This window comes from Cyanistes caeruleus, chromosome 21 (genome assembly GCF_971803275.1).
Source record: "Cyanistes caeruleus chromosome 21, bCyaCae1.hap1.1, whole genome shotgun sequence".
NCBI classification, from domain to species: Eukaryota; Metazoa; Chordata; class Aves; order Passeriformes; family Paridae; genus Cyanistes; species Cyanistes caeruleus.
This window is the reverse complement of record NC_141721.1, coordinates 7,964,128-7,991,780: the sequence shown is the minus strand read 5'-3', so window position 1 is coordinate 7,991,780 and position 27,653 is coordinate 7,964,128. Positions and strand designations below refer to the sequence as shown.

The window sequence follows — 27,653 nt, the reverse complement described above, 5'->3', positions numbered from 1 at the left end:
CTGCCCTCTCCTGGCTCCTGTAAGTGACTGAAAGCTGCAGAAATCAGCCTCACGTCTCGCCCTGAGAAAGAAACCAGGCTCCTGGACTCTCCGAGACCCTGGAAGTGTGCGGTAAAAAAATAAAAATGCAAGCAGCGGGACCTCTGGCATCAGGATTGCCCAAGGGATGCGCGGGGAGCACACAGCACACACGGCGACAGTGACATCCAGCGGCAGCGCCCGGCCGGAGGCGATCCCCGCATCCCACCCGGGGAGCGGGGACAGCGAGGGGACACGGCTGGATCTGCCACACCGGCATGGAGCCCCTGCAGGGACAAACGGCACAAGTGAGGATGGAGCAGCCATCCCTCAGCTCAGGGCTGCTGCCGGCCCGAGGGGCCGAGGTTTAGCAAGAGTTATTGCCCAAGCGTGAGTCAACCTGCGCTGCTCGTTGACATAAACACCTCTAGAGGTGGCTTTATGTTCCCTTTTATTCGTTGAAGCAATTCCACCGTCCTTCAGAAAACCCCGAGTCAGTTCCAGAACTCACAAGGAAGACTCTGAAGCAGCTTTAAACCAGTTGTACCTTCAGGAACAGCCGGGTCAAAGAGAACTCTCACCTCCAACACCTGCAAAGTCACCGCCCAGCAGGGACAGGTGAGGCACTCACGCAGCCACAGTCACACTGCCACCGAGCGGGGTGAACATTGTCCTGCTCACACACAGCCCTTACACCTGCACTTTTTACAGAAGGATGTGATCAGTGCTGGAGGAGCTGGGCGGGTTGAGCTGCTGTCCCAGACATGGGAACAGGGAAAACAGCGGCTGGAGAAGCTCCTCCAGCCGGGGAGGGAGTGAGGAATGAGCCATCGCTTTGTTGTCAGCTGCTGGGAATTAGGGCGTCCCCACCTTGCAATCTGGATGCTCCAACATAGCTGTGGTTTGCTCTGGGGCCACCCCAGCCCAGCCATACGTTTGTCTTCCTCCAAAAATGCAGCCCGACCTGTAGCAGGGGTGTTCGTGCCTCCCGGTCCCTGCACACCCCGCAGGTGGAATGACACAGGGACGGGAGAGGCAGCTGCTGACAGCACCGGCTCTGCCACAAACAGGTGCCACAGGCTGCCCGCAAGGAGGATTTGTCCTAAACCTATTTTCAAGCTGCTAAAACACAGCCAGGTGTTCTGTGGGAGTACTCAGGCACTCAGAACCAGCTCGTTTCTCATCTCTTTTCTCCCCAGTGTCTCTCCCTTTACCTTTAAAATGTCCAATCTGGTCTGTAACAGCTCGGAGGGAGCGCTTCACATCTAAATTGGTAAACTAAAAGTCAAAACGCAAGAGCTGCCAGACAACGTGATCCGGGAGGCTGAGTAGGAGTCCCTCCGTGCCCTGCCGGCTTCGCGATCCTCCCCCGCCTGGCTGCTCCCCGCAGGGCTGGGGAAACACCAGCCAGCCAATTCCTGCGGAGGGAAAGGCACCAGAGACACGCCGAGTGAAACGGCCCGAATCAGCGCAATTGAAACGCGAGGAGCATCCCGAGGGGCTGGGATTGCTCCCTGCCCAGAGCCTGGGGCTGCCAGCAGAGCAGCCTGCAGCCCCTGCTGCTCCCTGTTCTCCTGGTGCCGAGGTTTCTGTGGCATGCAGACACGAACAGAAGCTGCCCAGTCAAACCCCCAGGGGACAGACGGGGCTCACCAGGACCAGTTCTGCCTTCCAGTTCCTTTAAGAGGTTTTTAAGGTTCCAAGACAACAGCAAGGGTCAATGGAAATTCATCAGTACAGCATCCTCACCTGAACAAAAGCAGGGAATCCAGCCTGTCTCCATGGTTCCCCAAAACCACCAAGTCCTGCAATACTTGCAGCGTCATAGCAACGAGCTCCAGCCCAGCCAAAGAAAAATTCTCTTATTTTAAGCTATGGGATCTTATTTATGATGATCCTGGAGATCCCTAAGAGTTGTGCATCAACACCAGGACTGGATTAAGGCTCTGGAAGTACCAGACCCACCTTCAGTACACCATTCCTCTTGTATAAACCCCAGTCATGGGAAGAGCAGCTTTTGGAGGAAGCAGCAGCTTGCTCCTTTCCTTGCTGGGGCAGAAACTCCTCTCCCAGGGACTTGGCAGGGCTGGATCACCACTGGGCTTGATGATCCCAAAGGTTTTTTCCAACCTGAATGGTTCTGGGATTCTGAATGACTCTGGCTGGGATTTGGGGTTGGCCACATTTGATGTATGGTTCAATCCAGGCTTTAAGGAAACATCAGAAATATCAATAATTTTGGCCCAGAAATCCTTCAGTCTGACCAGTAAAAACCCCCAAATCCTTCACTCCCACGTGCTGGAATGGGACAGCTGGGTGGGAGCTCAGTTACTGCCTTCAGCTCTGAACCCAAGCATGAAAACCCCTCCTAGACCCCTTTGGGGGACCATTCTTAGAATCAGGACAACAGATTTCCTTTTTAAATTTCCATCCCCAAACTTGGGCTGGGCTGACCCTGGACACAGCCCTGACCTTGAGAGGCAGTGGGAGGATGTTGTGTCTCACCCTCCCAGGGCAGCAGGGCAGACACTTGTGTGGTACAGATCTGGATCATGAGGAATTTTCTCTGGATAACAGAAAAATTCCTCCAGCTAAAGGTAAACCCAATGAGCAGTGCCTGTGGCTGCTGTAGGAAAACTCTGTCTGCCCTCAAAGTGTCACACTGGTTTAACAGGGACCTGAGCAAGATTAAAGGCTGCTCAGGACTTGGATTGTCCCACAATTTTTCCAGTAGGATTTGAGATGACTTAGAAGTGACAGGAAAGCTCTCAAGGAACACTGAGCTCTGCCAGAAATAACCTCAGTTTCCTGACCAGGTGACGTGGGCAGAGGAAAGATTTCACCTTTCAGGGTTCCTGCTCCAAATAGGATCAGAAAATCTTTGGAATAAACTACAGGATGCAATGTGACAGGGATTGCCTTTCCTGCTGCTGGATTTTAGAAGATGGCAGAGGCAGCAGGACTTGCTCTCCTCAAAAATCAGCAGAACAGTCTCATATGTCAGTTTTCCTTTCAGACAGAAGTTTCAGGGTTGCTGCTGTTAATTCTTCTGTCACATCAGCAAACAGATTTATTTTGGAGTCTCCAGCTGTTGGCTTGTTCTTGGCAGCGTGGATCCAGCACTCCCACTTGTCATTTCCCTGAGGAAAAGGGGAAGAATTGAGAAAGCTGCACCCAGGGATATCCATTTCCATTCATAGAGTTCAGGCTGTGGGAGCAGAGCTGGCACTGCCACAGCCCCAGGGGCTCTGGGGTCACCCTCGTGGTCCTGGTCCCTGGCCTGACCTGGGCTCTCAGAGCCAGGGGACTGTTCAGGGCATTCTGCCTTTCAAAATGGGATTCTCAGCCCTGTGAGATGAGGCGAGGCCCCTGCCTGAGCACCACGCACAGCTGGGGAGCTGCAGGTCACTCAAATGACACAAACCTGATGGTTTAAAAATAAACCCCCCCAGAAATGCTGCATTTTAACCTACTCTGTGCTCAGGCACACACACGAGATGCTTTGGTGCTGCTAGCACACACTTGCAGGAGAGAATCTGCGTTCCCATGGCTACTTTAGGGGGAAAAAAAAGACCAAGAAGGAAGGAAGGATCCACATCTTGGAAAGACCATGGGCTCTCCCCTCCCATTGTCCAAATTCCATCACAAGCCCCATCCACGAGGACTGACCCCCAAAGGCAGGGATTTCACCTTGCCCTGGCACAGCCTCTGTGGGGAGCTGTAAGCAATTCAGATACTCCAGGCTGCGGGAACACTCTATTTATTAGGTCAATATTTCATTTGAGCAATACAGTTACAGAATATCACAATGCTGGTTACAAACATAGGATGGCTCCGTGGGCACAAAGGATGGTGGGGAGAAGTGGGGTACGAAACCTTCGTCCTGACACGACAGGGAGAGGGGGCTGCGAGGTCTAGTAATGAGCAAGATACTTTTATATAAATGAATGTGGCACTACAGGTGGAGATTCTGGTTTAGAGGTGGGTTTGTGTAAGTAGTTCAATTTATACAGTTATACAGTTCAAGCAACATTTTTTTTTTTTAAATGCTATTAAATTAAAATCCCCTGTAGTTCAATAAAGTATAAAAATAGTACTGAACCTGGTAATATTCAATAAAATGTAGAATTCATTCACATCATTAAGTAGTAAAGAAATTGTAAAGTTGTAGTTACCATGGCAACATTGCTTCCCAGAAAGGAATACACAGAAAAGAAAAGTTACACATATGGTACCTGCGACGAGTATTTAGCGATCCAACACTGAACTTGTGCACCACAAACCAAGTTTCTAAATATCTCTATATATTTATATAGTATATATCTTTTTCATCTTTAAATTTACTTCTGAGAAGAAAAAAAAAAAAAAATGTGCACTTCAACAAACTCACTAAGGCCACTCATGCTATAGATACCGAGGATTGCAAGGAGTAGTGGAATACGAGACCCTAGAGCACACACTTTACACCACCCAGGGACACCTGTGTCACTGCCCAAAACGTTCCTGAGATTTAGGGACAAAAGAATTCCCAGTGCTGCCAATTCTTTGTAGGTACTGGAGTTTATTTCTAGATAAAGGAAATTTTCTCCACTTCTCCCCAAAGCCTTCCCAGGGCCCAGTGGCACAAGGGCCCCAGGCCAGGAGTGTCAAACACACCCCACAGCCAGAGGCAGCTTTGAACTGACACTGGCCAGGAAATTTGCTATAAGGGAATGAGGACTTCCAGGTAAAATCAGGCTCTGCACAGGCAGCAGAAGGAAGGAGCTGCTGGAAGGTTGGTGCCAGCAGTGCCTGCCCTGCACTGCCCAGCCCTGCCCAGCCCATCCACATCACCCGAGGGAGGCTCTGCCAACAGCTGCCCCTGTTTGAGGCACGGTGACTTTTCCTTCCTGTGCTCTCCCACACTTAGGACTGAAAAAGGGAACAAACTTCCATGTGCATTTTGTACCACGAGAAGCAGCAATGGCACCTTGAGCAAACTCCCCCCTCACTGACCCAAACAGCCTCACACTGAACATAAAATATTGAGGGTTTAACTTCATCAATAGTGAAAATAATTCACCGTAAGGAGACACCACTTCTACCCAGTGACTCATCTTTACTCACCTTCAAGGAAAAGATGCATTTCACAGGATTTCCACTCCCAGGTCTGCCCTTCCAGTGCCAGCACCAAACAGCCCCTGCCATGGGCGTGTTGTGCGTCTAGAAATGCCAATCACTCATTCCTGGATTGATGCTGCATCGTGCCAGGCCCCCACCCCAGTGCTGACCCAGCTGTGCAGGGAAAACCTGCCCTGGCTATGGCAGGAGGGGAGAGAGGAGCCACGGGGAGCTGGAAAACCCCCAGGAGAGCAGAGGGGACTGCAGGCCCTGCTTTCAGCTCTGCCCAGGGCAGACCAGGGCAGGACTGGAGTCATGCTGCAAGATCCACCCCAACGAGTCCTTTACCTGCCTCTGGCACCATCCCAGCAGCCCCTCCCACTCCTCAACAGCATCAAACTGTAAGAGCAGAGAGAGGAGCAGCAGCAGCAGCAACAGCAACAGCAGCAGCAGCAGCAGCATCCCAGACAGGCTCCAGGTGCCAACACAGAACCTCCCAACAGCTCCATCTGGGACACTTGGAACCAAACCCCCGTGGGGTTAGCTCTGTGCTGTCCCAGCCATACGTGGAGGTCCTGAGCAGGGGCAGCAGAGCTGGCTGTCTGTCCCGGGAGGCAGCAGAGCTGTCTGTCTGTCCCTGCAGCAGCAGAGCTGTCTGTCAGTCCCTGCAGCAGCAGAGCTGTCTGTCCCTGCAGCAGCAGAGCTGTCTGTCAGTCCCTGCAGCAGCAGAGCTGTCTGTCTGTCCCGGGAGGCAGCAGAGCTGGCTGTCTGTCCCTGCAGCAGCAGAGCTGTCTGTCTGTCCCTGCAGCAGCAGAGCTGTCTGTCCCTGCAGCAGCAGAGCTGTCTGTCTGTCCCGGGAGGCAGCAGAGCTGGCCCTGGCAGCTGCAGCATCATCCTGCCAACCCCCCGTGCTCCAGCAGTGTCAGCGATCAGCCACAGCCGCCCTGCTCCACAAGGGACCTGCCCCGGCACGTGGAGCTGCAGGGACGCTGCAGGAGCAGCTCAGCCCCAGCCGGGACTCCTGCAGGCACAGGAGGAACACGCTGGAGCCCTCAAGGTCACCACAACATCCCTTGGCCAAGTCCTCTATCCAAGGGATGCCCGGGGAGCTTTAGGACCCTCCTTCCTCCCAGCCCAGCTGATGCATGGAGCAGGCACCGCTGGAGCCGCTCTGGGAAAGGACAAAGAGGAAGAGGCAGCAGAGCTGAGGCTGAAGCCACTGACAAACTGCAGGGGTGAGCTTGGTCACGGACGTGTGGCTCTCCCCAGGCTGCCCTGACCTGAAGGCAAACCACAACCAGGGACACAACCAGGGCTGGAACAAGAGCAGTGGGTCATGCAGGCCACTGCCTGCTGTCAGTCAAATAACGCTCCCCATCCCAAACACAACCTCGACACCTTTGGCATTCCTTAGCCAAAAGCTGGAGGCCCAAGACTGGGAGCATGGAGTGGAGGAATGATCTCCAGCCCGTGTCAGTGTAAACCCACATACCCAGCTGGGAGCTTTAACACTTCTGCAGTACAGAATCACTCAGGTTCTTTAGGACAGCTTTAAAACACCTTCCTGCCCAAGTTCTGACACTGTTCCATACTTGGACTTTAAATAACTTTTAATAGGACTTAAGAACTCGTAAGAACTCTCTAACTTGTCAGTGCCATGGGCATTCAGGGAGAATAAAGTTTTGCTTTGTGTAGCTGAATTTGTGTGTAGCTCCTACACAATCATAAACAAAAACTGCTATAAATAAATCACATTTTAAATCCACACATAACCAAGTTGGATTTTCACTGAGCAGCTGTTGCAGACACACTGCAGTTAAGTCCTAATACCACAGGGGGTTTTATGCAAACACTGCTTTTCACCTCAGTGAAGATATTCTAAGTATGCAATCATTAATCTGCATTCACTAATTATGTCATTGCATTTTAAAGTTGATATTACTCAGCCTTTCTCCCCCTGCAAAAAAACACTTGAAGGCACCAGAATATGAACTATTGGCCTGTAAAATTTCACTTCTTAGAAGAGCCATTAAGCTCCAAGTCATGTCCAAAACCTCTATTTCTTCCCTGAAGATCATCCAGCACCTTTCCCTGCCACAAACCCCACAAACCAAGGAGAAAGCAGACCCCAAACAGAACACACCCAGTCCCAGCAGCCGTGACTGGCCAAGGTACAAACCCTGAAAAGAAGGGGAGAGAACCCCCCAACCTGACAGAATCCACAGAATCCCAGATCCAGGGCACTGCTGGTGCCACTGGCAGAGCTGAGGTAACAGCAGCGACTCAGTTCTAGTTTGTGTTACACAGACTTTCAAATATTGTCCAACATTAGGAAATAAAGCCCAAAACAACACCCGAACCCAAACCCACACAACCACGCAGCCCCCAACAGAAGAAGAATTAAGACAAACTAGTGAGAGAGGCATTCTCAGAGGGTCTGTACAGCTGAGCTCTGCTTTGTAAATTAACGTAAGGAATCGGTTTCTGGTTGTACTCTTGTTTAATGTAGAAATGAAGCATCACAAAAAAAAAAAAAAAGACCTGTTGTGCTTTTTGGCATTTTCCACTGACCCCTGTGAACTGTACAGTAAGATGCGTTCTCCAGAAACAGAAAATGGAACTGGATTGGAATACAAAACTCTTCACTGGTATAAACAAGGTATGGCCACCATCAGCAGAGGAAGAGCCCATGGGAGAGGAAAGGAGGAGTGGCTGCAGCAGAGTGGAGCATGTGGAGCTGTGGCACTGCCAGGAATCTCTGCAGAAGCTCACTGGGTACAGACAAACCATCAATTCACTTCCTAGCTCTGGATCTATCACACGGATATCATTTGCACTGATCAGACACCTAAATGAGAGAGTTCTACTGTCAAAGTGAATGCAGGGGCAGAAATATTAAATTAAAGCCACTGGTCCAAAACCGGTTTCTAGCAGGCTGGTCCACCGTGGTGTCCTGGTCCTGCTCGGGGGGAGCACTGGTGGTGGCACCGAGGACACTGTGGTTGCTGGTCTATGGGATCTGTACTGGTCCAGTTCAGGGCATCCACAACAGCACAGGTGGCACTCAGCGAGAGGATGGTGCTCTCCAGAGTGGGTCTTTGCCACTTCTCTTGGTAAGGCAGCAGCCAAGGCCAGCACATCCTCCCTTTGCTGGCCATTTACCATGAGCTTTGCTACAGTGATACAGCAGCAAGACCTTTCTCCTACAGCTCCTCAGAGTACAGCTTTTGTTCTCTTTGTGAATCAGCAGAAAGCTCTTGATGAAACCTTCCATCCGTAATAAGAATGCAACTCTTTTGAACTCAAACAGTTTTATTTAATGTTTTCTTGCAGGCTTTCTGCAAAGTAGCTTCTTTTGAAAGAAGAGAGAAAGAAGGGGTTTGTTTTTTTTTGGGAATACCAAGTTAAAAATGTGAGCCGAACTAAACATGCCATACACATGCTGAGAGGAATTTAACACACATTCATCCGTATGGGCACTCTTCAGTAGACTGGACCAGTGTTTCAATGCAAATTCCAGCCCCCAGAGAACTACATGGTTTAGATTTCACAGTATGACTTTTCCCCCTGTAACCTGGGGGAAAAAACCTTAACTGGTTAATTGACCAAGTTCTTAGCTGCTCTGTCCATCGAGGTTCTGAGACATCAGAAAAGACTGGACCACTTCTTCTGTGGACTGGGGGCTGGTGCTGACGTCCTCCAGCGCATCCGTGACCGAGAACTGCCGGTCCCGCAACCGGTTCCAATTGGCCAAAATGTTGTGGTACTCAAACACCTTCTCATAATTGCCAATGGAATTGTACAGTTTAATGAGACCTCTGTAATCGTATTCAAGTCCACTGTATCCTTCACCAAAAAGCTTCTTTCCTAGAGAAACCCAAGAGAAAAATCGAGAGGTAAAATATGCACGGGCTGCATCCGAGTTCTCAGGTTATTTTTACCAACAAAGTTTGCCTATATTCTCCACTTATGTTCTAGCCACAGAGCGTTGTCTAGATACTAACAGCCAAGTTATTTTCTAAAAATGTTGAGCTTAAGTTTCCTGTAGTCACTTACCAATTGCTATGGATCTCAGATAAAGCTTTTCAGCATTTTCATACTGGTTCATGTCATAGTTGTAGAGGGAGGCGAGATGGCCCACAGAGAGGGCAACTTCATAATCCTCCTGCCCTAGGAGCTGCTCCTTGATCTGGATGGCCTTGATGTGCATTTCCTCTGCTTCCTGCCAGGGCCAGATTCACACAGGTCAGTCAGACACCACTCACCACCCCACAAAAAGGGGAAAGTTAGTTTAAAGAAACTTAGCTATGTAGCAGCTTAAACAATAGCATTTTGTAACAGGCAAAAAGTAACAAAGCCAAACATAAACCAAGTTCTCCAAATTCTTTAGTTAAGTGGATGGGCAGATTGCAGCACCAAGCTCTGTCACCCTGGGAGGGTATCATCCAGCTCCATGGATTATTTTTGTACAAAGATTTTGGGGTGAATGGTAAAGCACAGGTTTTCCAAGCATGGAACTACCAACTGAACTTAGGGGTTGTGGACATTGAAACCCCTCATTTGTAGTGACAGATTCCAGCTGTCTTGCAGATTTTAGGTCAGGATTAAATCTTACCTTGAACTTCCTCATGGACTGATACAGTCTGCCCAGGTTGCCGTAGTGTTTGGCTGTTTGCACGTTGAACTCCCCAAAGGCTTTTTTAGCCAACTGGAGCGAGGAGAGGTGCAGGTCATGAGCCTCCTGGAGCAGCCTCTGCTCTGTCTCCTTGTTGTGACAGTCTATGGCAATCTCCTCCAGGATAAGCGCTGGGGGCAGGAGACACAACAGTTACAGAACTGTGCCCACCCCCAGCTCAGGGCCAGCGACCCCACAGGTCCTGGGGACACCGCTCACCCAGCCTTGTGCCTGTCACAGCTGCTGCCACTCTGCTGTGTCAAACTCCCAACACATTTTTATATTCTGTCATTTCATCTCCCCACTCCAACTCATCTGACTAAGTCTTAACAGCTGTGTGTTTTTGTATTTTTTTGTATTGTAGTTTTTTGTGAACACCAAGGACTACCAACAGCTCCGTTGAAAAAGACAACTTGAGCTACACTGCCTGGGAGGGACCAGGACAAGCACATCCCAGTGATGCAAACCATGAAGGGAACTACCTTTAACTCTCTTTGAAGAGGCCAAGAGGAGATGGTCTTCTGGGAGAATATGAGTGATAATGCCAATAGCACGTTCAGCATGGAATCTGAGAGAGGTGAAATAAAAAATCCAGGGTATGTTTATGTACATCAGCAGTTGACTGACAAAAAATTAGAAATATTAATGTATTTTTCTTCATTTACAGCACTAACTGTGCTGCTGTGTGTGGTACTCACAATGCATTGTCAAATTTCCCAGAACTGTACTGGTGAACATATGAGGAATAAGCCAAGTCTTCGTGAGCTGTAGCTACGTGGATGTTTTTACCTCCAAATACCGACTGCCGGATATCAAGCGCTGTCTGCAAGGGTCCCAAAAATACAATTTCATCAGTTAACACAGAAAAAAAACCCCAAATTCATCTCTATGATCAATCTACTGGCTCTGAAATTCTCTACATATTTGAGACATTGATTACATAAAAGACACGAGTCAGAGGAAGACAAAGAAAGCAAAACCCCATAGCTGGCGGTGTTCAGGGTTTTCTTTAAACAACACAATTGCAGTAATCAAATCAACTATTCTTTATCTCCATGAATTAACTGCAACATCTGAGAGATGAAAAACAAAGAGAAACAAGTCCTGCTGCCTACCTGATAGATGGCAACGGATTGGCAGATATTGTCTACGTTGAGCAAGTAAAATCCATAGTCTAGTAGCGTGTCAGAGTATTTGGGGTGCTTGGCTCCAAAATGCTCCCTGCACAAACACACTCCCATTACAAACTGAGGCAAGCTGAGTACAACTTTAGAAGGGTTTTTTCTGGAATGGCCCTTACCTGGCAAGGTACACAGCATGCTTTATGAGCTGCTCAGCCTTCTTGAACTCTCGTTTCACCACACAGGCCTGGGCAGGGGAAGGGAAACAGGTGAGCAGCTCTGCCCCTCCAGACACTGCCACACTCACTGCTGTTTTATATTTCAAAATATTCTTGTGGCTATTAAAGGACTTTTTGGTTATTTAAGAAAAGGAGCACAGCATTAATAAACTTCTTATTTTATTAATGAAAGGGATCCCTGACTGAAGGGATTGTGCTGTACCTAGTCCAGATCAAAGAGGGATCAGAGCCCTTCCAGGCAAGGTGACAGGTTAACACTGTCACAATGGTCACTCGTGCAGCTCTAACTCAGCTTCAGAAAGACACAAACAGAAACAACCCCCCCAACCCACTCTGAGACAAACACAAACAACAACCCTGAGGAGAATTCTGGAGGTAACAACCTCTCCTCAGCCATTCTTGACAGCAATTTAGTCAAAGCAGCAGAGAGTTTAGATTCACCTTTGACGCTTGTCGTAGCACATCCACCACTACTTTTACAGGCAGCCCAACTGTGATCTCCTTCATGGCTTCTATGCACCACTTATAGGCCTGTGGGACAGAGGGGCACCAACACAATGAAGCTGGAACTTCACAACATTGTCACTTAGAAAAAATACTACCTGCAGCTGAAAAGCTGGTCATTTACATTCCAAAATTTAAAATATACAGTTTGATTGCTTACGTATAATGAATTGCCCAGTTATGTCTTAAAAGAAACTTAAGCACTTTTAAGGTTAATAGTATGTATGTATTTTATATTAATCTAAGGTTTATAATATTACAATGACTTCTACAGACAGAACAGGGTATTCTATAATCTTTAAGCAATCTTCACAATTCCCATTGTGCAGGACAACACCCTGTCAGTGAACTTAGGGGTTAAAGGAAAGCCAGTTTATGGGGTAGTTCCACTTCAGACCGTTTTACAAACCAGGTGCAAAGACTGTGTTCTGCTATTCATTTTCAATTATGAAAACAAGCTTCTATAATATTTCATTTACAGGTGACCAACACATACAGGCAAGGTAACACACGTTGGTCCAAGTGCTGTGAAGAGCTCATTGACTAACGGCGAAGGACAGACAGAAACAACAGTGGATACAGGAATTATGGCTCTGGCAGTGGCACACAGGTCCCAAGGAGATCAGAACCAGGACTAATGAGGCATCCAGGAGGTGCCAGTGCCAGAGAGCCCCCATGGCCTCACCTCGTCATAGTGGCTCTTGGCGAAGAGCAGGGCGCAGAGCTCGCCGTACAGCGCTGCCTTGTTGGCCTGCTGCCCGTGCTTGGCCAGCTTGTCCATGTAGGACTGTGCCAGCTTGAACGTCTCCTCTCCCAGGTGGTACTTGCAGTTCCCGTTCCGGACGTGCAGCAACCTTGGGGGATGCAGAGAGAGCTGCTGAGGGAGCTGCAGGAACCTCTGCATGCAGCAACACCAGGGAGCCCTTGGGAAACACTGGAGCCCTGCCAGCCCAGCCCTGGGGTCAGTCACACACCACAGCTGGGCACAGGGCAGGAATTTCTCCTGCTGGAGATGGCACAGGATTTTACCTATTGATACAGTTTTGCACTGAACCACTCTGGTGTGTGTCTTTGTGTGGCTTTTTCCGTAAAACCCATTCTTCCCAATATTGATGTGATTCCATTCCCCAAAGCCCTGCCCTACAAAGTCTGAAATCCCTTCCACCTCCAACAGCCATGGTAAGTCCAACACAGCTCATTTTCCCACATCCCTAGGCTTTTCTCCTAAACCCTGAGTAGCTCCAAGTGGGAATTTTTGTGCTTTGGGGCTTGGGGGAGGTCTTCACATAACATTTAGTGCCATCCATTCCACATGAGATCCAGCTCCCCCAGGAGAGACCATTTTATTGACCACAACAACTCAAACACCTCCTGCTCTTCCCTCTCCTATCCTGAAGGATCGACACCCAAATAGAGCCAGTAACACCCAGCACTGGTGAAAGCTACTCCTTTTTCTCCAGAGAAGTAAAAGTTCCAGCTTGTGGCACTTATTATAAAGAAAAGAATCTGTGCATGAGCACAGGCTGATGCTCAGTGGCTTTAATGAGGTGCATTTGGAATGGGTGTGTTGATATTCCAAGCCCCAAGGGCAGAGCTGGATTCCCAGCCAGGGCAGCAGCTCATGGCAAACACCTGCCAGTGAGCAGACAGGGAATTTTGGTGAATTAACCTCCACTGTCCCTATGGAAATGTGTCATTAGACAGTGAGTAACAGACTCAAAACACCAGGCAAGGCTGGGGAAATCAGGGCAGCACAGCACAGGGAGAGAACTGCACAGAGGGAAGGGAAGCAAATTGTGCTGCATTGCAAAGAGGCTCAAACTCTGACTACGTGGGTTAATGTACAGGAACAGCATTTTAGTCCTGATATACATTAGGATAAAACTTCCAATCATTTTTTAAAGGGGAAGGAATAAACAGTGAAGTTTTCTGCTCAGTTTCTTTTCTAAACCTGTTTCCACTTGCTCCAAGTGAAGACTTGGGCTACTGCAGCCATTCCCCCAGTAATACCAGTAATAATTCCACCAGCTCAGTTCAACCTAAAAACTCAGCCTGTCCAACACTGTCCCTCTGTTTCCCACCCAAATGCATCACCAAACTCAAACAGTAATGAAGGGAAAGAGCACTCAAACACTAAAGAAAGGAAATAAAGTCCCCATTTTCCTAAGCAGGGCATGAAGGCCGAGCACATGACAGATGTGTATTTGCTGCACAAAGAGAACATCAAAAGCAAAGCCCTTCAAAACTCTGCAAAATCCACACAAACTCCAGCTCTCCAGTGGGAAACAGCACGGTGGCTCAACAACAGACAGCAAAAAGCAACACCCACATTTTTCCTTAAATAAAGCCTCAGAACCAAACATGATGTAAAAGTGCATTGTGTGCTTGGTCACACGAACATTCCAGCAACAAGAGGCAGGAATTATAAAGAAACGAGAGAAGAATTAAGAAAACAGTTTTCCTAAAGAGAAAAAAAATCATTTTGCCAACACCATTCAGTTGGGAGCTGCTCTGCAACATCAAAACCAAGGAGCCCAAATCCCATGTAATGGAATAAGCCAGTGGGGATAGCACTGCAATTTAGATAAGCTCCTGGGAAAGATCATATCCAGTGTCTGGATGCTTCAGTGATAGTGTCTAGAAACAAAGAAATCTCTCCCAAAACCAAGCTAAGCCTAAGCCAATCCTCTAGGATAAGCAGAGTTTATGTGATCCAGTTCTGAGTAACAAAAAATCCTTTATTAATCCAAAGGAATCTTAGGAGATAAAGCCAAGAGGAAGAGAAAAGGCCTCAGGACACTTATGCTAATGGCTCTGAACCTCCTTTGATGTCTGCAATAACAGCTTTTGGGGACTAACCTCCCCCAACAAACTCAGTCTCTCAGAGCCAACACAGCAGCTTAGGAAGTCTAAAACCACCGGAAGAAAACAACCCAAGAATCAGCCAAATGTGCAACAATGAAGTGGGAGAGCCATGTATTTGTGTTATGCATTTGTATCTTACTGCTTGACACAGAATAATGAGAGAAGGCAAACCAAAGGGAGCACCACACTCTCAGGAAAGCAGGGTACAAGCTCAGAAAAACCTCACACCTTCCCAGCTTCTCTACAAAATTTACTAATGCCCAGACAAGGAAACACTAAGCCATGCTTAGGCAACACAAAACTTCATGCATTTTTAAACTGTGTTCTATTAAAAATGTAATGTAATAATTCTACTCCCAGAGATTTGACTTGTTAGCTTTAGAGCAAGAGCTGGCACTTTAAAAAAGTGTCATACTTCCAAGATGCTGAAAGTCTGGGAGATGTCAGAACATTTCCCACTCCCCCTGCTGCCCAGAGGGGGGATGTCCCAGCAGGCCAGCAGAGTTCCCTAGGGAACAATGGATGTCTCTACCAAACAGAGCCAACACCCCAGGTCACAAGGGCTCATTCTAACACAGGATGCTTTCTTCTAGCACAGAATGAAAATCTCCTTTCCACACTACTGTCCAGCAGAGACAGTTTCCTTTTTTCCCTCCCTTTCTTTCCCTTCTTTTCATTTCTATTTGGAGAAGGTGACAGAGTTATTTTTAAGCAACTTATCCAGCTTGCCAAAGAGCCTGATACAACAAGAAAACTTTTTTTAGATTAATTAGAAGGCAAAGGACCAAGCAGTAACTGTGGCTCTATATCCATCACTCCCCAATTCTAGGAAGCTGGATACGTGTGCCCAGGCTCCTGGCATCATTTCTGGAATGCCAGCCAGCAGAACCAGGCAGAGCAGCGTTGCCATGGCCCTGGGGCTGGCACAGGACAGCAGCAGCTCTTGGCAAAGCCTCTTTACTCTTTGTGTCTGCCCAACCATAAACAAGATGCTGGGCTTTTTTTGGAGCAGCTTTCCACACAAGTTTTGCTCTAGATTCAGATAAATACAGCACATGCTTTGTTCTTTGTTACAGCAGCTAAAAAACCCAAAAACCCTACTTAAACTCTGTCCAGCAGCCTCCAGGTACCCATGGGCACATCTGGAGTGTGCAAAACCAGGTTGCTCATGGTGAGAGCAACAAAACCCAGCCAGCTCCTGCTTGCAGTTCATCACACTTTGACACACAGGGGGAAAAGCAACAGAGGCCTCTGTCAGTGAAATGTGAACCTCCACAGGCCCTGAGGAACAAGGCAGCTTCAAAACTCTAACAGCAAAAAAAAAACCCCAAACAACCTTTTCTAAATGTTTTCAGCTGTGGCTGGAGGTGCCCACAAAAACTGGATATCCAGATCTTTATCGAGGCCCAGAGCTAAGCACTCAGCATGGAGCAAGAGAACTCACTGGGTATGGAATCAGGAAAGGTAAGTTTTGCCTTTGTTTCTGCTCAACTGTATCTATATTGTTTGGATTTGGCAAATTCTCTTTGTAGTAAATAGAATTTCAGCAAAGTCCAACACAGAACATTCCTTCATGTGCAAAAATCCTTAGGAAAACAAGAACTGCTGGACCACTCTTATTATCCAGCAGTGTTACCCATGAGAGATTACACAGGACAGCAAAACATTGGGTTTTTTAATCCATTGTACTGTGCTGCCAACTTAGAAGCTGAAAATCCAGGGATTAGTGTAAAACAAGCACTTCCTGATCTTCAGCTCTAGCCAGGAAAGTGTTTTGGTGCAGAACACTGAAGGAGCATCTGGAGCTGGATGGCTCCAAGGTTCCCTGGGAATTCAAGGTGAGCTCACCTCACACAACACTCCACAGCACGGAACCAGTGAAGAATTTCATCGTGGAGGGTGCACAGCTGAAGGCAGGAAAGGAAAACCTTCTCAGCATCACTGTACCAGCCTGCATCTGACAGGAACCCCCCTGCAAAAATCAGCAACAAACAGCAATTTGAAGAGCAAAACACATTTTCAAGATAAAAAGGGTTTGCTCAGGTCTTACAAGATGATCACTTCTTTCATAGACCTGCTTCTACAGACAGAAATCCTGTCAAGGTCAAACCCTCCTGACCTGGAAAGGATGAAATGTAAGAGGAGAATTCTACAGCAGAAGGAATTAATACCTTGGTTTACAATGTTTTTTCGGTATTAGAGTTTTCCTACAGATTTCTGTCAAAAAACCCCAACAACTTAACTACATTTAAGTCATGCAAATTCCTCATTGCATCTGCAAACCAATTTTAAATCTGAACTGTTTGAACTAAAAAGTCTACACATTCTTAGATAATAAAATTCAATATAATTATTTTAAGAGACCATGTAGCTTTCTAAACCTTCCATTCCATAACACGGTTCTTTAAAAGGCCTATCTTTAATGGGAAAAAAATTCATGTTAGATTAACTGAAGCTTGCAAGAGAAGAAAGCCAAGAGCCCATGAGCAGCAATTACCTAAAACAAAGCCAATCTGGATTGCTTTTTCTTTCACAGCAGCATCTGACTCTGCAATGTAGGAGCACCGTCTGCTGAAGGAATAGGCCAGGACAGAAGCAACCTTGACTCCATGGTCCATCAGAGCCTGGAAACAGTGATGGAGCAGATGTCTGCAACAAAGAGAAGCAGAGCTTGGTTACACACGAAGGTCTGAAAGCAGTCAGTTGGCTCTCATGAATTCGAAGGACAGAAATTAAGCCCAAAGCAGATGAGTACAAGCCCTGCTGTGAGGCTGCAGCTGATGGATGCCAGGTGTTGGGTGATCCAACGCAAAGCAAGGGCACACAGCGTTCTTTACAGGGACACCCTCTGCTGGAAGCCAAGCACAAGCTGCCCACACAGGATTCAAACTGGGAGACAGCGTTTCCAGCACAAACTCGCCAGGGAGGAGGCCCCAAATCCCCCCTCCCTCCCCCAGCACTCGCAGACAAACGAGCAGGGAATGGCTCCATTAACATCACACACGCGATGGGCGGGACCGGTGACTGAAGACTCAAAGAATTACAAAGAATCTGCTCTAAAACAGTCAAGTACTGTAACACCACAAACCGGAATATTTAATGACAGGAAAACTCTTCAAACTGGGACAATCCTCTCAGCTTCCCTCAGGAATTGCTAAATCAGCAGGAAATGGGTGCTGTGACTGCCACTCGCAGGGACCCTGGTGTTGAGTAATCAGGGGGGTTTGCATCGTTTGTTTTCTTTGTTTGTGCCTTTTCCTTAAACATCTCTTCCTAGATGGAGAGCTTATGAGTTGAAATGAGAATTATTGATCTATTTGGATACTCACCTTTTATCTAAAGCTCGTAGCACCTTTGCAAAAACTTCTAGTTCACAAAATTCACTACCCAGCTGGCACAAGCGGCCCTGTTGGTAAAGCTGAAAAAAACAGGTAAATTAATCTTAAAATCCAAGATTGAGTTTTTCTGGGAAATTCAGCTTACTAGCAAAGACAATTTATGATGAAATCTAGATTTTTGAAGCATTGAAATTCAGTAGGCTAAAAAGTCCGTTCCTGTATCAGAAGATTTCAGCTCAGGAGCACAATTTCAGTGTTAAAAACCGAGCTATGAGAGATCCATAGGTGATTTCAAGGGGTTTTTTTTTTTAATCAATTGATGTATTTTCAGGTGTTTGTACCCTCCTGCAACACCAAAAAACCACCACATGTAAGCTACAAACCCAAGGCAAAACCAAGAAACAAAGTCAGCAAAAATACAACTGACAGTTTTGATACCAAATGATTTCAAAACATGCTTAAATAACACAAAATCTAGGATGCAGCAATGCAAATGTATCAGATATACATAAACCCACGAGTTTATTACAAATAAACCACAAGGGGTCACTCAGCAATACCAGCACTACAGACAGGCACCAGCCCTGTCCTCACTGACACCAGAGCTTCCACAGGTGATTCCTCACCAGTAAATGGGAAAACTGGAGTCTGTTCATGCATTTAATAAAAGCACTGGCTTGTTTTATGTCCACAGTGACTTGTGCCCACAGATAAGCAAATTCATCAGCTGAGTTACTCCCAACAAACCACAGACAGCTGTCCATGCAGTGCATGGTTAAGTTCTGCCACATCAGGCTATAAATGCTATGGATTTATACAGGTACAAAGGGACTGTGCAAATAAATGTCAGAAATCCATTGTGAACTATTAATTCCCATTATCTTAAAGGCCCTGACCCACAGATGAGCCCAGGTGGGAATGTGACCTGAGGAAGCACCACTCCACACCTGCCACACGCACCATCAGTGCTTAAATGAAAACATTAATATTCCTCCCAGTTTTAATAATGCCTTAAAATGATTCCAGTGATAAGCATCTGGTGCCTGCTTCACCTTTTTCTACACAAACACTGGGAGCTGATGGATTAATATTCCAAACACAGCACATGAGAACATCTCCAGCCAGAAATTTAGTTCTAGTCAACTCTTCTTATAAAAGCACAGAACACTGGCTCTAGAGCACAGCAAATTTGTTATTTTAACAACATAACCTACAAAGAAACTTCAAAAATATTTTGACCTAATAATGTCAATTGCCAGAAATGAATATTTCCTTTTCGTTATCTATTTTGCTGGGGGAACATAAAAAGCAAAAAAAAAAAGGAAGCCTTTTAAAAACCAGAGCAAGTTTGCATGCAAAGTTACTGCTCAGATAAAGCAGCGTGTCCCTGCACATCAAAGGGATCAGAGCTCCTGCTGGAGCTGGATTCTCTCTGGCACTGAAGGAACAGCCAGTCTGCTGTATTTAAAAGCTACAGTCATGGTTAAATGTTCTCATTCCTTCAGCACAGCTGTCTCATAGCAAATGTTCTATAAAACCTAAAACGTATTTTCTGCAGAAAAAAAAAAAAAAGGCTGTTTAAATTGCCTGCTATTCCATGGCCAAAGTGAAGGTGGGCATCCCATCAGTAACTGAGGAGATCATTTCTGAAGGAAGCTTAGACACATCCCCAAAGCACTGCAGCAGGATTTAAGGCAACCAAAAACACTATCACGTTTCACAATTCTCAAGTACAGTATCACTCCCTCCTATCACCTTGCAGTACTAACCCAAAATCCCAGAGATTCCTGCTTTATCAAAAATTAACCGTAGTAAGACTTAAAAAATTATATATTTATGAGGTTACATAAACACTTCTTGTAAGGAGAGAATCCCTCTTACACAAGATTCTGAAACTGCCAAGGAGTAAATGGCCTGGTGGGGTGGGAAGGAGGAGGAAGCTCCCAAAGGACCCTCGGTTTTGGAACATCAGTAATTTTGGGCACATGTCAAGTTTGGCTTGGGCCCCAAAGTCTAAGATGCAATTTTTCACTGCTCTAACTTGAAATACAACATCTTTGGGACTCTTACTATCCCTGCAACCCCTTCCCTCGACACACTGGCAAACATTTTGAGGAATTAACTCAGCTGGAAGCCTCTTGGAATTGTTGTGGCTGTTACAGCAATATTTTCAAACGAAATTTGACATGGAAATAGTGAGTATACGTCAAAATGTGAAGTAATTCCAGGAGATCCAGTAACACTCATTGAGAAGCAGTTGGGAGGACTGAAGAAATGATTCTCTTGTTAAAGTTCCAGAGAGACAATTCCTGACCACAGCCTTGCTACATAACATGAAAACAAAACAAAACAGTGGTTCAAGAAAAACATGCCCTGACATGAACACAGAACTCCGGACTTCTAAAGAACTATTCTGAAGAGAGAAATGTCTTTTAGACACCAGCTTAACCTACTTGGAACCTACCAGGGATTTCTTTTTCTTTAACCATGGAAAAATGACTCAAAGCCTGCAAGATGACTCCCAACTCCATCAGCTCACACGACTTCTGGCACTGGGGACAGGTATAAATGTAATATACAGGTGGATTGTTACACACATGCCCAATCCAGCTGCTGTGCCACCACAACCCTTCTCAGGCTCTAAGGCTGAATGTTGAATTGCATGTCCAGGTGGGTGTGTTACAAAAGCTGCACATTGTGGTGTGGTGTCCCCAATTAAGCATATTAATGACATTAACTTGGAGCTTTACTATTATATCATAATTCTATTAAAGCTCTTGTTTTTCTCTCCCTGGGTAGATTAAGCTAAAAAACCCCAAACAACCAAGCTTTCTCTAAACATAATAAAAAATATTTTTTAAAATCATTTTTTAAAGCAGATGGGGGTTGATTCCAGCCAGCTGTACAAGGATCCTCTAGAAGAAGAACTGAAGAAGACGCAATTTGAAAAATATGCTCCTGTTGCTCCAGTTTGGAAAAGGATTGAAAAACATGGATATTTCAGTAAGAATTACAGAGGAAATCCAAGAAGCTCCCCAGCATATTTTGTAATGCTTAATAATGTAATATGGAGGATCAGGCCAGACTGGGGAAGGACAGTGTATTCACAGACAACAAAATTTGGAAAAAAAGTTGGGCTGAAATCACTACCTTCCTTCTCCAATCAACAAGGAAAGAAAAAGTTTTCCTCAGTCAACAGTTCACTGAATCAATCTGTTGGCAAATGATTCATCACTGAAAATAACCAGTTTGAAATTTAGGTACATTCCATGCTTTTAAATCAATTTCAAAATTACTTAGACCCTCTGGACAAGTGCTGCTTTCTACTGGATATTGTTCAAGGTATAAAAAAAAAAAAAAGAAAAATCCAGCTCTCCTTGGAAAGTACAATGCCAGCTACCAAGTTGATCTGTACCAGCCTCAATCAAATAAATAACCAAGAAAAAAGAACAATGTTACTGAACTAGCATGAATTCAGAGACAAGTTTTAGAGCTCAGTGCTTGCATACCCCAAATGTTCCCACCCGTTCTGCTCCCTGGGCCAGGGCACCAGAGTTTGTGTTCCAGAGTCCAGCACAAGGGATACAAAGTCTGAGCCCCACAGCCAAAAACGTGTGAGTCTCCTCAGGAACTGGGAAAACCCAGCCTGCTTGGAGCTCAATCAGCTCAGAGGAAATGAAGTGGAAATAGGAATTATTGTTCAGCAGGAGCTCAACATCTCTGTTCATGATGTGACCTCATTATCTCAATTATGATGAGTTCTGGTGTCTCAGACTCAACAAGGATACTCAAAAGGTAGGAAAGTTGGAAGATATCAGGGTGAGAAAACAGAACCCATAGTTAGAGCTAAAAAAAAAAAAAAAAGCAGTCCAACTAGTACAAGTTAGAAGACAAGAAGTTTCAAACCAGTACAGACATAACAAGGAAAGACAGTTCAGTTCACATCTAAATTTAGATTGCAGAAATAAGGCATGTGTTAATAATAATAACTGGCAAAAACTCATGAGGTAATGATTCTCCTTCTCTGTGAGGCTTTAATTTGCAGAGGTGCTAGAAGGATCTGATTGAAGCACAGCAGCATTCTGGGCACACTCTGCTCCTGCCAGGCGACAGAGAGGTTGTGTTTTACATGTGTGTGAAATCATCGCTGCTTCCCCCCAACCTTTCATTTCTAACCCCCAAACACTGCACAACAAGGGGAGCTCAGTGAGCTCACCTGGGGGTCACAGCAGAAGCCCCTCAGAAAGCTCAGGGATGCTCTGGCTCCCTCACTCTCTGTGTTGGTGACCTTGGCTGCGTTTCCCTGGGCAGGGAAGCTCAGAACTGAAGCAGCAGCAGAGCCACACTTCATTTCAGAGGGAGTTCATCCTTCTCACTCTCATCAAATCTCCTGGAGACCGAAGCCTTGGGACAAGCTTGTTTTATTCTAATGGACAGAAATTATGCTTATAATGATTCTCCATCAGTAAACTCAACCTCTGCTGCAATGCAGAGAACAAACGTTCTGCTGCTTGTTGTTAACAGTCAGCAAATTCCTGTTTGTTCATTTTCTTTGGTTCAAAGAATACCTAAACGTGACAGAAATCAAGTTAATGTCCTCTCCAACTGCTCCTGTGGTTAATGATCTCACCAGAAGATGTTCCAAGAACAAATTATTTTCAAGAAAAATCAATTGAAAGAAAAGAGAAACACACAATCCAGAAAAGACACTCCAAAAGGAAAATTAACATGGCACAAAACTCCTTGTTAACCAATACAAGTCCAAGATGAGGCCGGCACAGTGTAACTGCAAGGAATACCTGGGACAGAGAACTAAAGCAGCAAAGCACCTTGAGAGCCAAAGTCATGAGATAATTATGCAAAATACAGTATAAAGCAGAGGCTCAAGGGGAAAGAACTGAAAACTGTACAAGACACTAACTAGAGCGTTCAGAACCTGACTTCTGCCAACCAACTTGATTCTTTACAGGAACATCCCCTCCCAAAACATAATCCCCACACCAACAAACTACAGAATATACTAAATTCATTTTCTCAGGGTTTATTTTGGTTGGTTGGTTTGTTCTGTTTTGGGTTTGTTTGTTGAGTTTTGTTTTTTTTTATTTGCCGTTTATTCCAGCTGTCACTACTTTTTAATATACAATTTTGGCATTTTGTTCATATGCTGAATCTCAGTTATATGAGATCCAGCATATTTCTTTCTGTGGCTTCTAAAACCTACACACCCTCTCTCTCATCCTCCCCCCCAAAAAAAACAAGCAAGAGAACCTAACTAGTTTAACTAGGAAAAAACCCAACCAGGATATACACAAACCTGGCAAACACCCAAAGGAAACAAAGGATGATATGGGTGCACATTTTTATTTTTTCCCCCCCAGAGGCAGGTGTTACTTGTAACAATACTAGTTATTGAGCTCCTCAAAATACAGCTGTGATTAATAAGACATTTAAATATTTTGTAGCTCAAATGAAGGCTTGGAAATTTCCATGATATCCTCACAAGCATCCTGCTCTGCCTCTTATTTTTCTAATGGTTGCAAGGAAAAGTCAAACAGTGCTTGAAAAAAGAGATATGCAGTGATACCCTGCTGAAGCAGAGCAGGTTTGTTGTTTTACCACAATCATGATTATTTGATAGTGCCTTGTTTTGAGCTTTAGTCACTGTTTGAGAATGCTCCAGAAAGATAAATATGCTCAGTATGAGGAACCTGCCTGTTCCTTGTCTTCACCTTGCAGCAGAACCCACTCCTTTTCAAAGCCACAAGAACATCCTCTGCAGCTATCCCAGACCCAATCCCCACTCAGGTTTGTAAGGCATGTCCCAGAAGTTAACAATTCTGGAAGATGTAGAGGTAAAAAAAGCAGATTTGTTAAGAAGTGGGAAATAAAGACAATAAGTTATGACAACAGAGCCAGACACTGGATTAGAGGGTTCCCTGAGGGAACAACACCAAGACACTGCTGGCATTTTTCTTCCTTTTTAAATAACAGCACATTGACTGTCGCTGCTGCTGTATCTCACCTTCAGCTTCTGAACCAACCTGTACATGTTGGTAAACCTGAGCAAGCCTGCCAGACATTGAGTGATCATACCAATAAATGTGATAAAAACATTCTTGTATGGCCACAGACAATTAACCTCCATAGATCAAAATAATATCTGACTGGTACCACCTTTATTTTTTGCAAAAATCAGTGGTAGTTTCTCAAGTACCACAAACCATGACTAATACCTAAATAAAAATTTTTACTTACAAGTAATACGTGTAAGATTTGAAAAATTTCTTATTTCTTTTAATCATCACAGAATGAAAGTAATACAGGATACTAACAAATAATTGACACCCTCCAACACAGCAGCAACAAACACCATGTAGTCAAACAAATATTTAGAGGTCTTCTAGTCTGTCTTACTCCAAAGACTGTTAATAGCTTTGGAAATTCTACTTCAGCTTTAAGGAACTCTATAGTCAGGACATAGGGAATATGGCTCACCGTGAACTGGGATTTAATATCCACCTAATATTCAAAATAACTACCCAGAACCAAAACAGCAAAACAGGCACCAAACACCATGAGAGGGATGCTGTCCCCAGCCTAATCTCATTCAGCTACCCCTGAATGATACTTTTGATGCTGTTGTCATCCAAACAGAGACTCAAGAACCAGTTACCAGGTGTTCTATAGGTGCACAGAGAATCACAGGATGGTTTGGGAGGGAAGGGACCTTGAAGTAGTTCCAACCCCTGCCAAGGGCAGGGATGTCATTCTCTAAACCAGGTCACTCCAGGCCCCATCCAAGCTGGTTGTCCTACACAGAAAAGATGACACCGAGGACACGGAAGGCCATCCTACTCTTACAGCTGCAGAACACCCACTGCAGGCATGGCCCAGTTTGGTTTATTCTGAATGAGGACGTCCTGTGGATGAGGGCTGGTAAGAGGAATATTGGTACACCTTACACAGTTCAAAAACTCCAGTTATGAAACACAGAAATTACAGGGAAAGTGAGGAGGAACGGCTTCAAACTGATAGAGAACAGATTTAGACTAGAGATTAGGAACAAAATATCCAAGGCGGGTGAGGCCGTGGCACAGGTTTCCCAGAGAAACTGTGGCTGCCCCATCCCTGGAAGTGTCCAAGGCCAGGTTGGACAGGCTTGGAGCAGCCTGCATGTCCAGTGGGAGGTGTCCCTACCCATGGCAGGGGTGGAATGAGATTTTCTTTAAGGTCCCTTCCAACCCAAAACAGTCAGTGATTCCATGTAACCACTGCCGTTAACAAATTAACCACTGTCCATACAACACAAGCACTGTTTTGGGGATAGGCACTTATCACCCTTATTGTCATCTGCCCAGCAAGATGATAAACCCATGTACACAGGCCGAAGAAATGCGCTAGAGAGTCTCCTCAGAAATCAGATGTGCTCCTGGATCTTCTTCAGCATGGAACAACTCCATGTGAACCTGATTCAGAGCAACCACTCAAAAGTGCTAATAAAAGCATAAAAAGTCAGTGATCCATTAAGCTCACCTACAGATGAGTTTTTAAACAGCTGGGAATAACACACCCTTGAATATTTCTATCATCAGAATGAAGTTTTGTTTCACGCTTTTAAAAGCCACAGAGTACCATCCTCTAACCTGAATTTACATGAGAACAGGCAATGCCAAGGAAGTTTGTCAATGGCCATACTTATTAACAACTGAAGGTAACCTCCAAAATATTCTTCCACATTGTGATTTTCATATCTTTAGTCTTTAGCTGATGTGTCAATCACATCATTATCTGTGAGCATGCTCATATGTCATAAAAATGGGTTTCCATCCTTCTCAGCACCTAAGGCAGACATGAAATAATCAGGGCACAGAAAATGTACATGCCTGTTCCAATGCTAGAGAAGCAATTTCCCTGTCTCCAGCAAATACTACTGCTCTCCATGTATAAGATGGGTCATCACTGCCGGTTCATAAAAATTAGTCTAAAGAATTACTTCATTTAAAAATTTCTAAATGTTTAGAAATTTGCTGGCAGAAGAAAGGAAGGTTATTCCTCATCTTAGGTTTTTGGGGGTTTTTACAGACATTGTTTCTCTCCTGATGAATGCTCATTTCCAGCTGTTCCTGCACATGAATGAAATGCCTGCTTAGTGGACAATAAGAAATTAATGGACCATCTCAGTGCACCTTTTCTGTATATTCCAGGGGCAGCTGAACGAGGGAACAGCCCTTTCACCAAAGAATAATTTAATGCTAATAAAACACAGCATTAAACAACTATCAGTTCTTTCCATCTGCTTCCTACCAGATCATTTATACTAAACCACGGCAAACTGCTCCCTCAACCACTGACATCACCATATCCAATACATTATTACAAAAAAAAAGGGGGAAAAGGAAAAAACATATTCCAGCAGAGCCAGCTTGGTCTCATCCTGGCCGCACGGCTCCCCAGTGGCAAAAGGCACCTTTCCCCCACGACCCTCAAAGCCAGGCCCCGTCTCCGCGTCACCTCCCGAGGGCTCCCAGCCCCTCACCGCGGCCTCGGGGCGGCTCCCGGGGGCAGCCACAAGGCCCCGGCATGGCCCAAGCCCTGAGCCGCCGCTCCTCCGGCCCCACAAGCCCTGAGCCCCCGGCCCGTCCTTCGGGCCGTGCTCCGCACCGGCGCGACCCCGCAGCCCCTCGGCCCCGGCCAGGCCGGGCCCGGGCCGCCCCCCGGGGCCGCTTCTCCTTCCACGTTCCGCAGGCCCGGCAGGGCCCGGCCCCGCTCGGCCACCGCCGTACCTTGTAGTACACGTCGAACTGGATGTTCTCGGGCAGCGAGCGGATGTCGCGGCGCCGCGCCCGCCCGTAGCTGTCCACGACGGCCGAGATGGCCGTGTTGTAGAGCGTCTCAGGCACCCACTCCAGCTCCACCGCCGCCATCTTGGCTGTGCGGAGCCGCCTTCCCTTCCCCTCCCCTCCCCTCCCTCCCTCCGCCTCCCGCCCGCTCCGCCTCACGGAGCTCCCGCCGCCTGCTCGCTCCGCCTCGCGCCCCAGGGCTGCCGCTGCTCCCACAGTCCTGCCCGCTCCGCCTCACGGCGCTCCCGCCGCCCTGCCCGTCTCACGCCCCGCGGCCCTGCCCGCTCCGCGGCTCTCGGCCCCCTGCCCGCTCCCCCTCACGGCGCTCCCGCCGCCCTGCCCGCTCCCCCTCACGGCGCTCCCGCAGCCCTGCCCGCTCCCCCTCACGCTCCGCGGCTCCCGGGCTCCCGCAGCCCTGCCCGAGCACGGGCGGGCGGCAGCAACGGGACATTATGAGGGAAGCATGAGGGAACCGACTTAGGGGGAAGTAGGGCAGTGCTGTGGGGTGGGGTTTTGTGGAGGGTCTGGAGCATCTCCCTGATGAGAGAGTGCGGCAGCTGGGCCTGGTTAGTCTGGAGAAGACCGAGAGTCCCCTCTCGTTAATAATGAACCCCTCAAAGGTGGCAGAGGACGGGGCCAGACTGTCCGGTGATGCCCAGCGACAGGACGAGGAGCAATAGCCATGAACTAAAACACAAGAAGTTCCACCCCAACACGAGGAAGAAGTTGGCATGAGGGAGGTAAAGCCCTGGAACAGCTGCCCAGGGAGGGAATGGAATCTGCCCCAAACCCATCTGGACACGTTCCTGCTCCAGGGGGCCCTGCCTTGGACTGGATGGGCTGCAAAGTTCCTTCCATACCTATGGATTCTGTGCATCCCTGCGGGCAGCCATAGGGAGTGAGATGGGATTGACCACAGCCCACACCAGCCCGAGGGGCTTTTTCTTAATCTT

The 27,653-nt window shown here is 46.7% G+C and overlaps 1 protein-coding gene and 1 long non-coding RNA gene across 4 annotated transcripts in view; one reads left to right on the top strand and one right to left on the bottom strand.

Annotated features, from left to right (window-relative positions):
• LOC111937848 (uncharacterized) overlaps window positions 1–12,714 on the top strand; it is a 27,752-nt gene extending 15,038 nt beyond the window's left edge. Inside the window, exons 5-6 of one of the 2 annotated variants that reach the window (XR_015278368.1) lie at window positions 10,158–10,389; window positions 12,139–12,714. This is a non-coding gene — a long non-coding RNA (uncharacterized LOC111937848). Of the gene's footprint in view, window positions 1–10,157; window positions 11,184–12,138 lie in introns of both variants that reach the window. The other variant, XR_015278369.1, reaches the window with a different exon arrangement.
• On the bottom strand, window positions 7,600–27,653 carry APPBP2 (amyloid beta precursor protein binding protein 2). 2 transcript variants are annotated; one of them, XM_086858982.1, is made up of 13 exons: window positions 27,561–27,653; window positions 17,852–17,940; window positions 17,020–17,171; window positions 16,371–16,494; window positions 12,343–12,511; window positions 11,595–11,684; window positions 11,094–11,161; window positions 10,909–11,014; window positions 10,492–10,616; window positions 10,276–10,361; window positions 9,734–9,924; window positions 9,175–9,340; window positions 7,600–8,985 (listed from the first exon to the last, which is right to left on the bottom strand). In XM_086858982.1, exons 3-13 carry the CDS (start codon window positions 17,138–17,140, stop codon window positions 8,732–8,734), a joined length of 1,500 nt encoding a protein of 499 aa, XP_086715108.1. In that variant the 5' UTR covers window positions 17,141–17,171; window positions 17,852–17,940; window positions 27,561–27,653; the 3' UTR covers window positions 7,600–8,731. The 2 variants fall into 2 exon arrangements, with proteins under 2 accessions (XP_086715108.1, XP_086715107.1); XM_086858981.1 differs by lacking the exon at window positions 27,561–27,653 and adding an exon at window positions 26,644–26,878.

What these genes read in the sequence shown, in the direction of transcription:
- APPBP2 (XM_086858981.1), bottom strand. Translation starts at nt 26,784, where the DNA reads ATGGCGGCGGTGGAGCTGGAGTGGGTGCCTGAGACGCTCTACAACACG. An exon ending in CCAGATTGGCTTTGTTTTAG is followed by an intron (nt 16,495 to 17,019) that starts GTAATTGCTGCT and finishes TGATTTTTGCAG; the next exon opens with GGGGGTTCCTGTCAGATGCA. An exon ending in CTCTTCAAAGAGAGTTAAAG is followed by an intron (nt 9,925 to 10,275) that starts GTAGTTCCCTTC and finishes TCCTGCCCCCAG; the next exon opens with CGCTTATCCTGGAGGAGATT.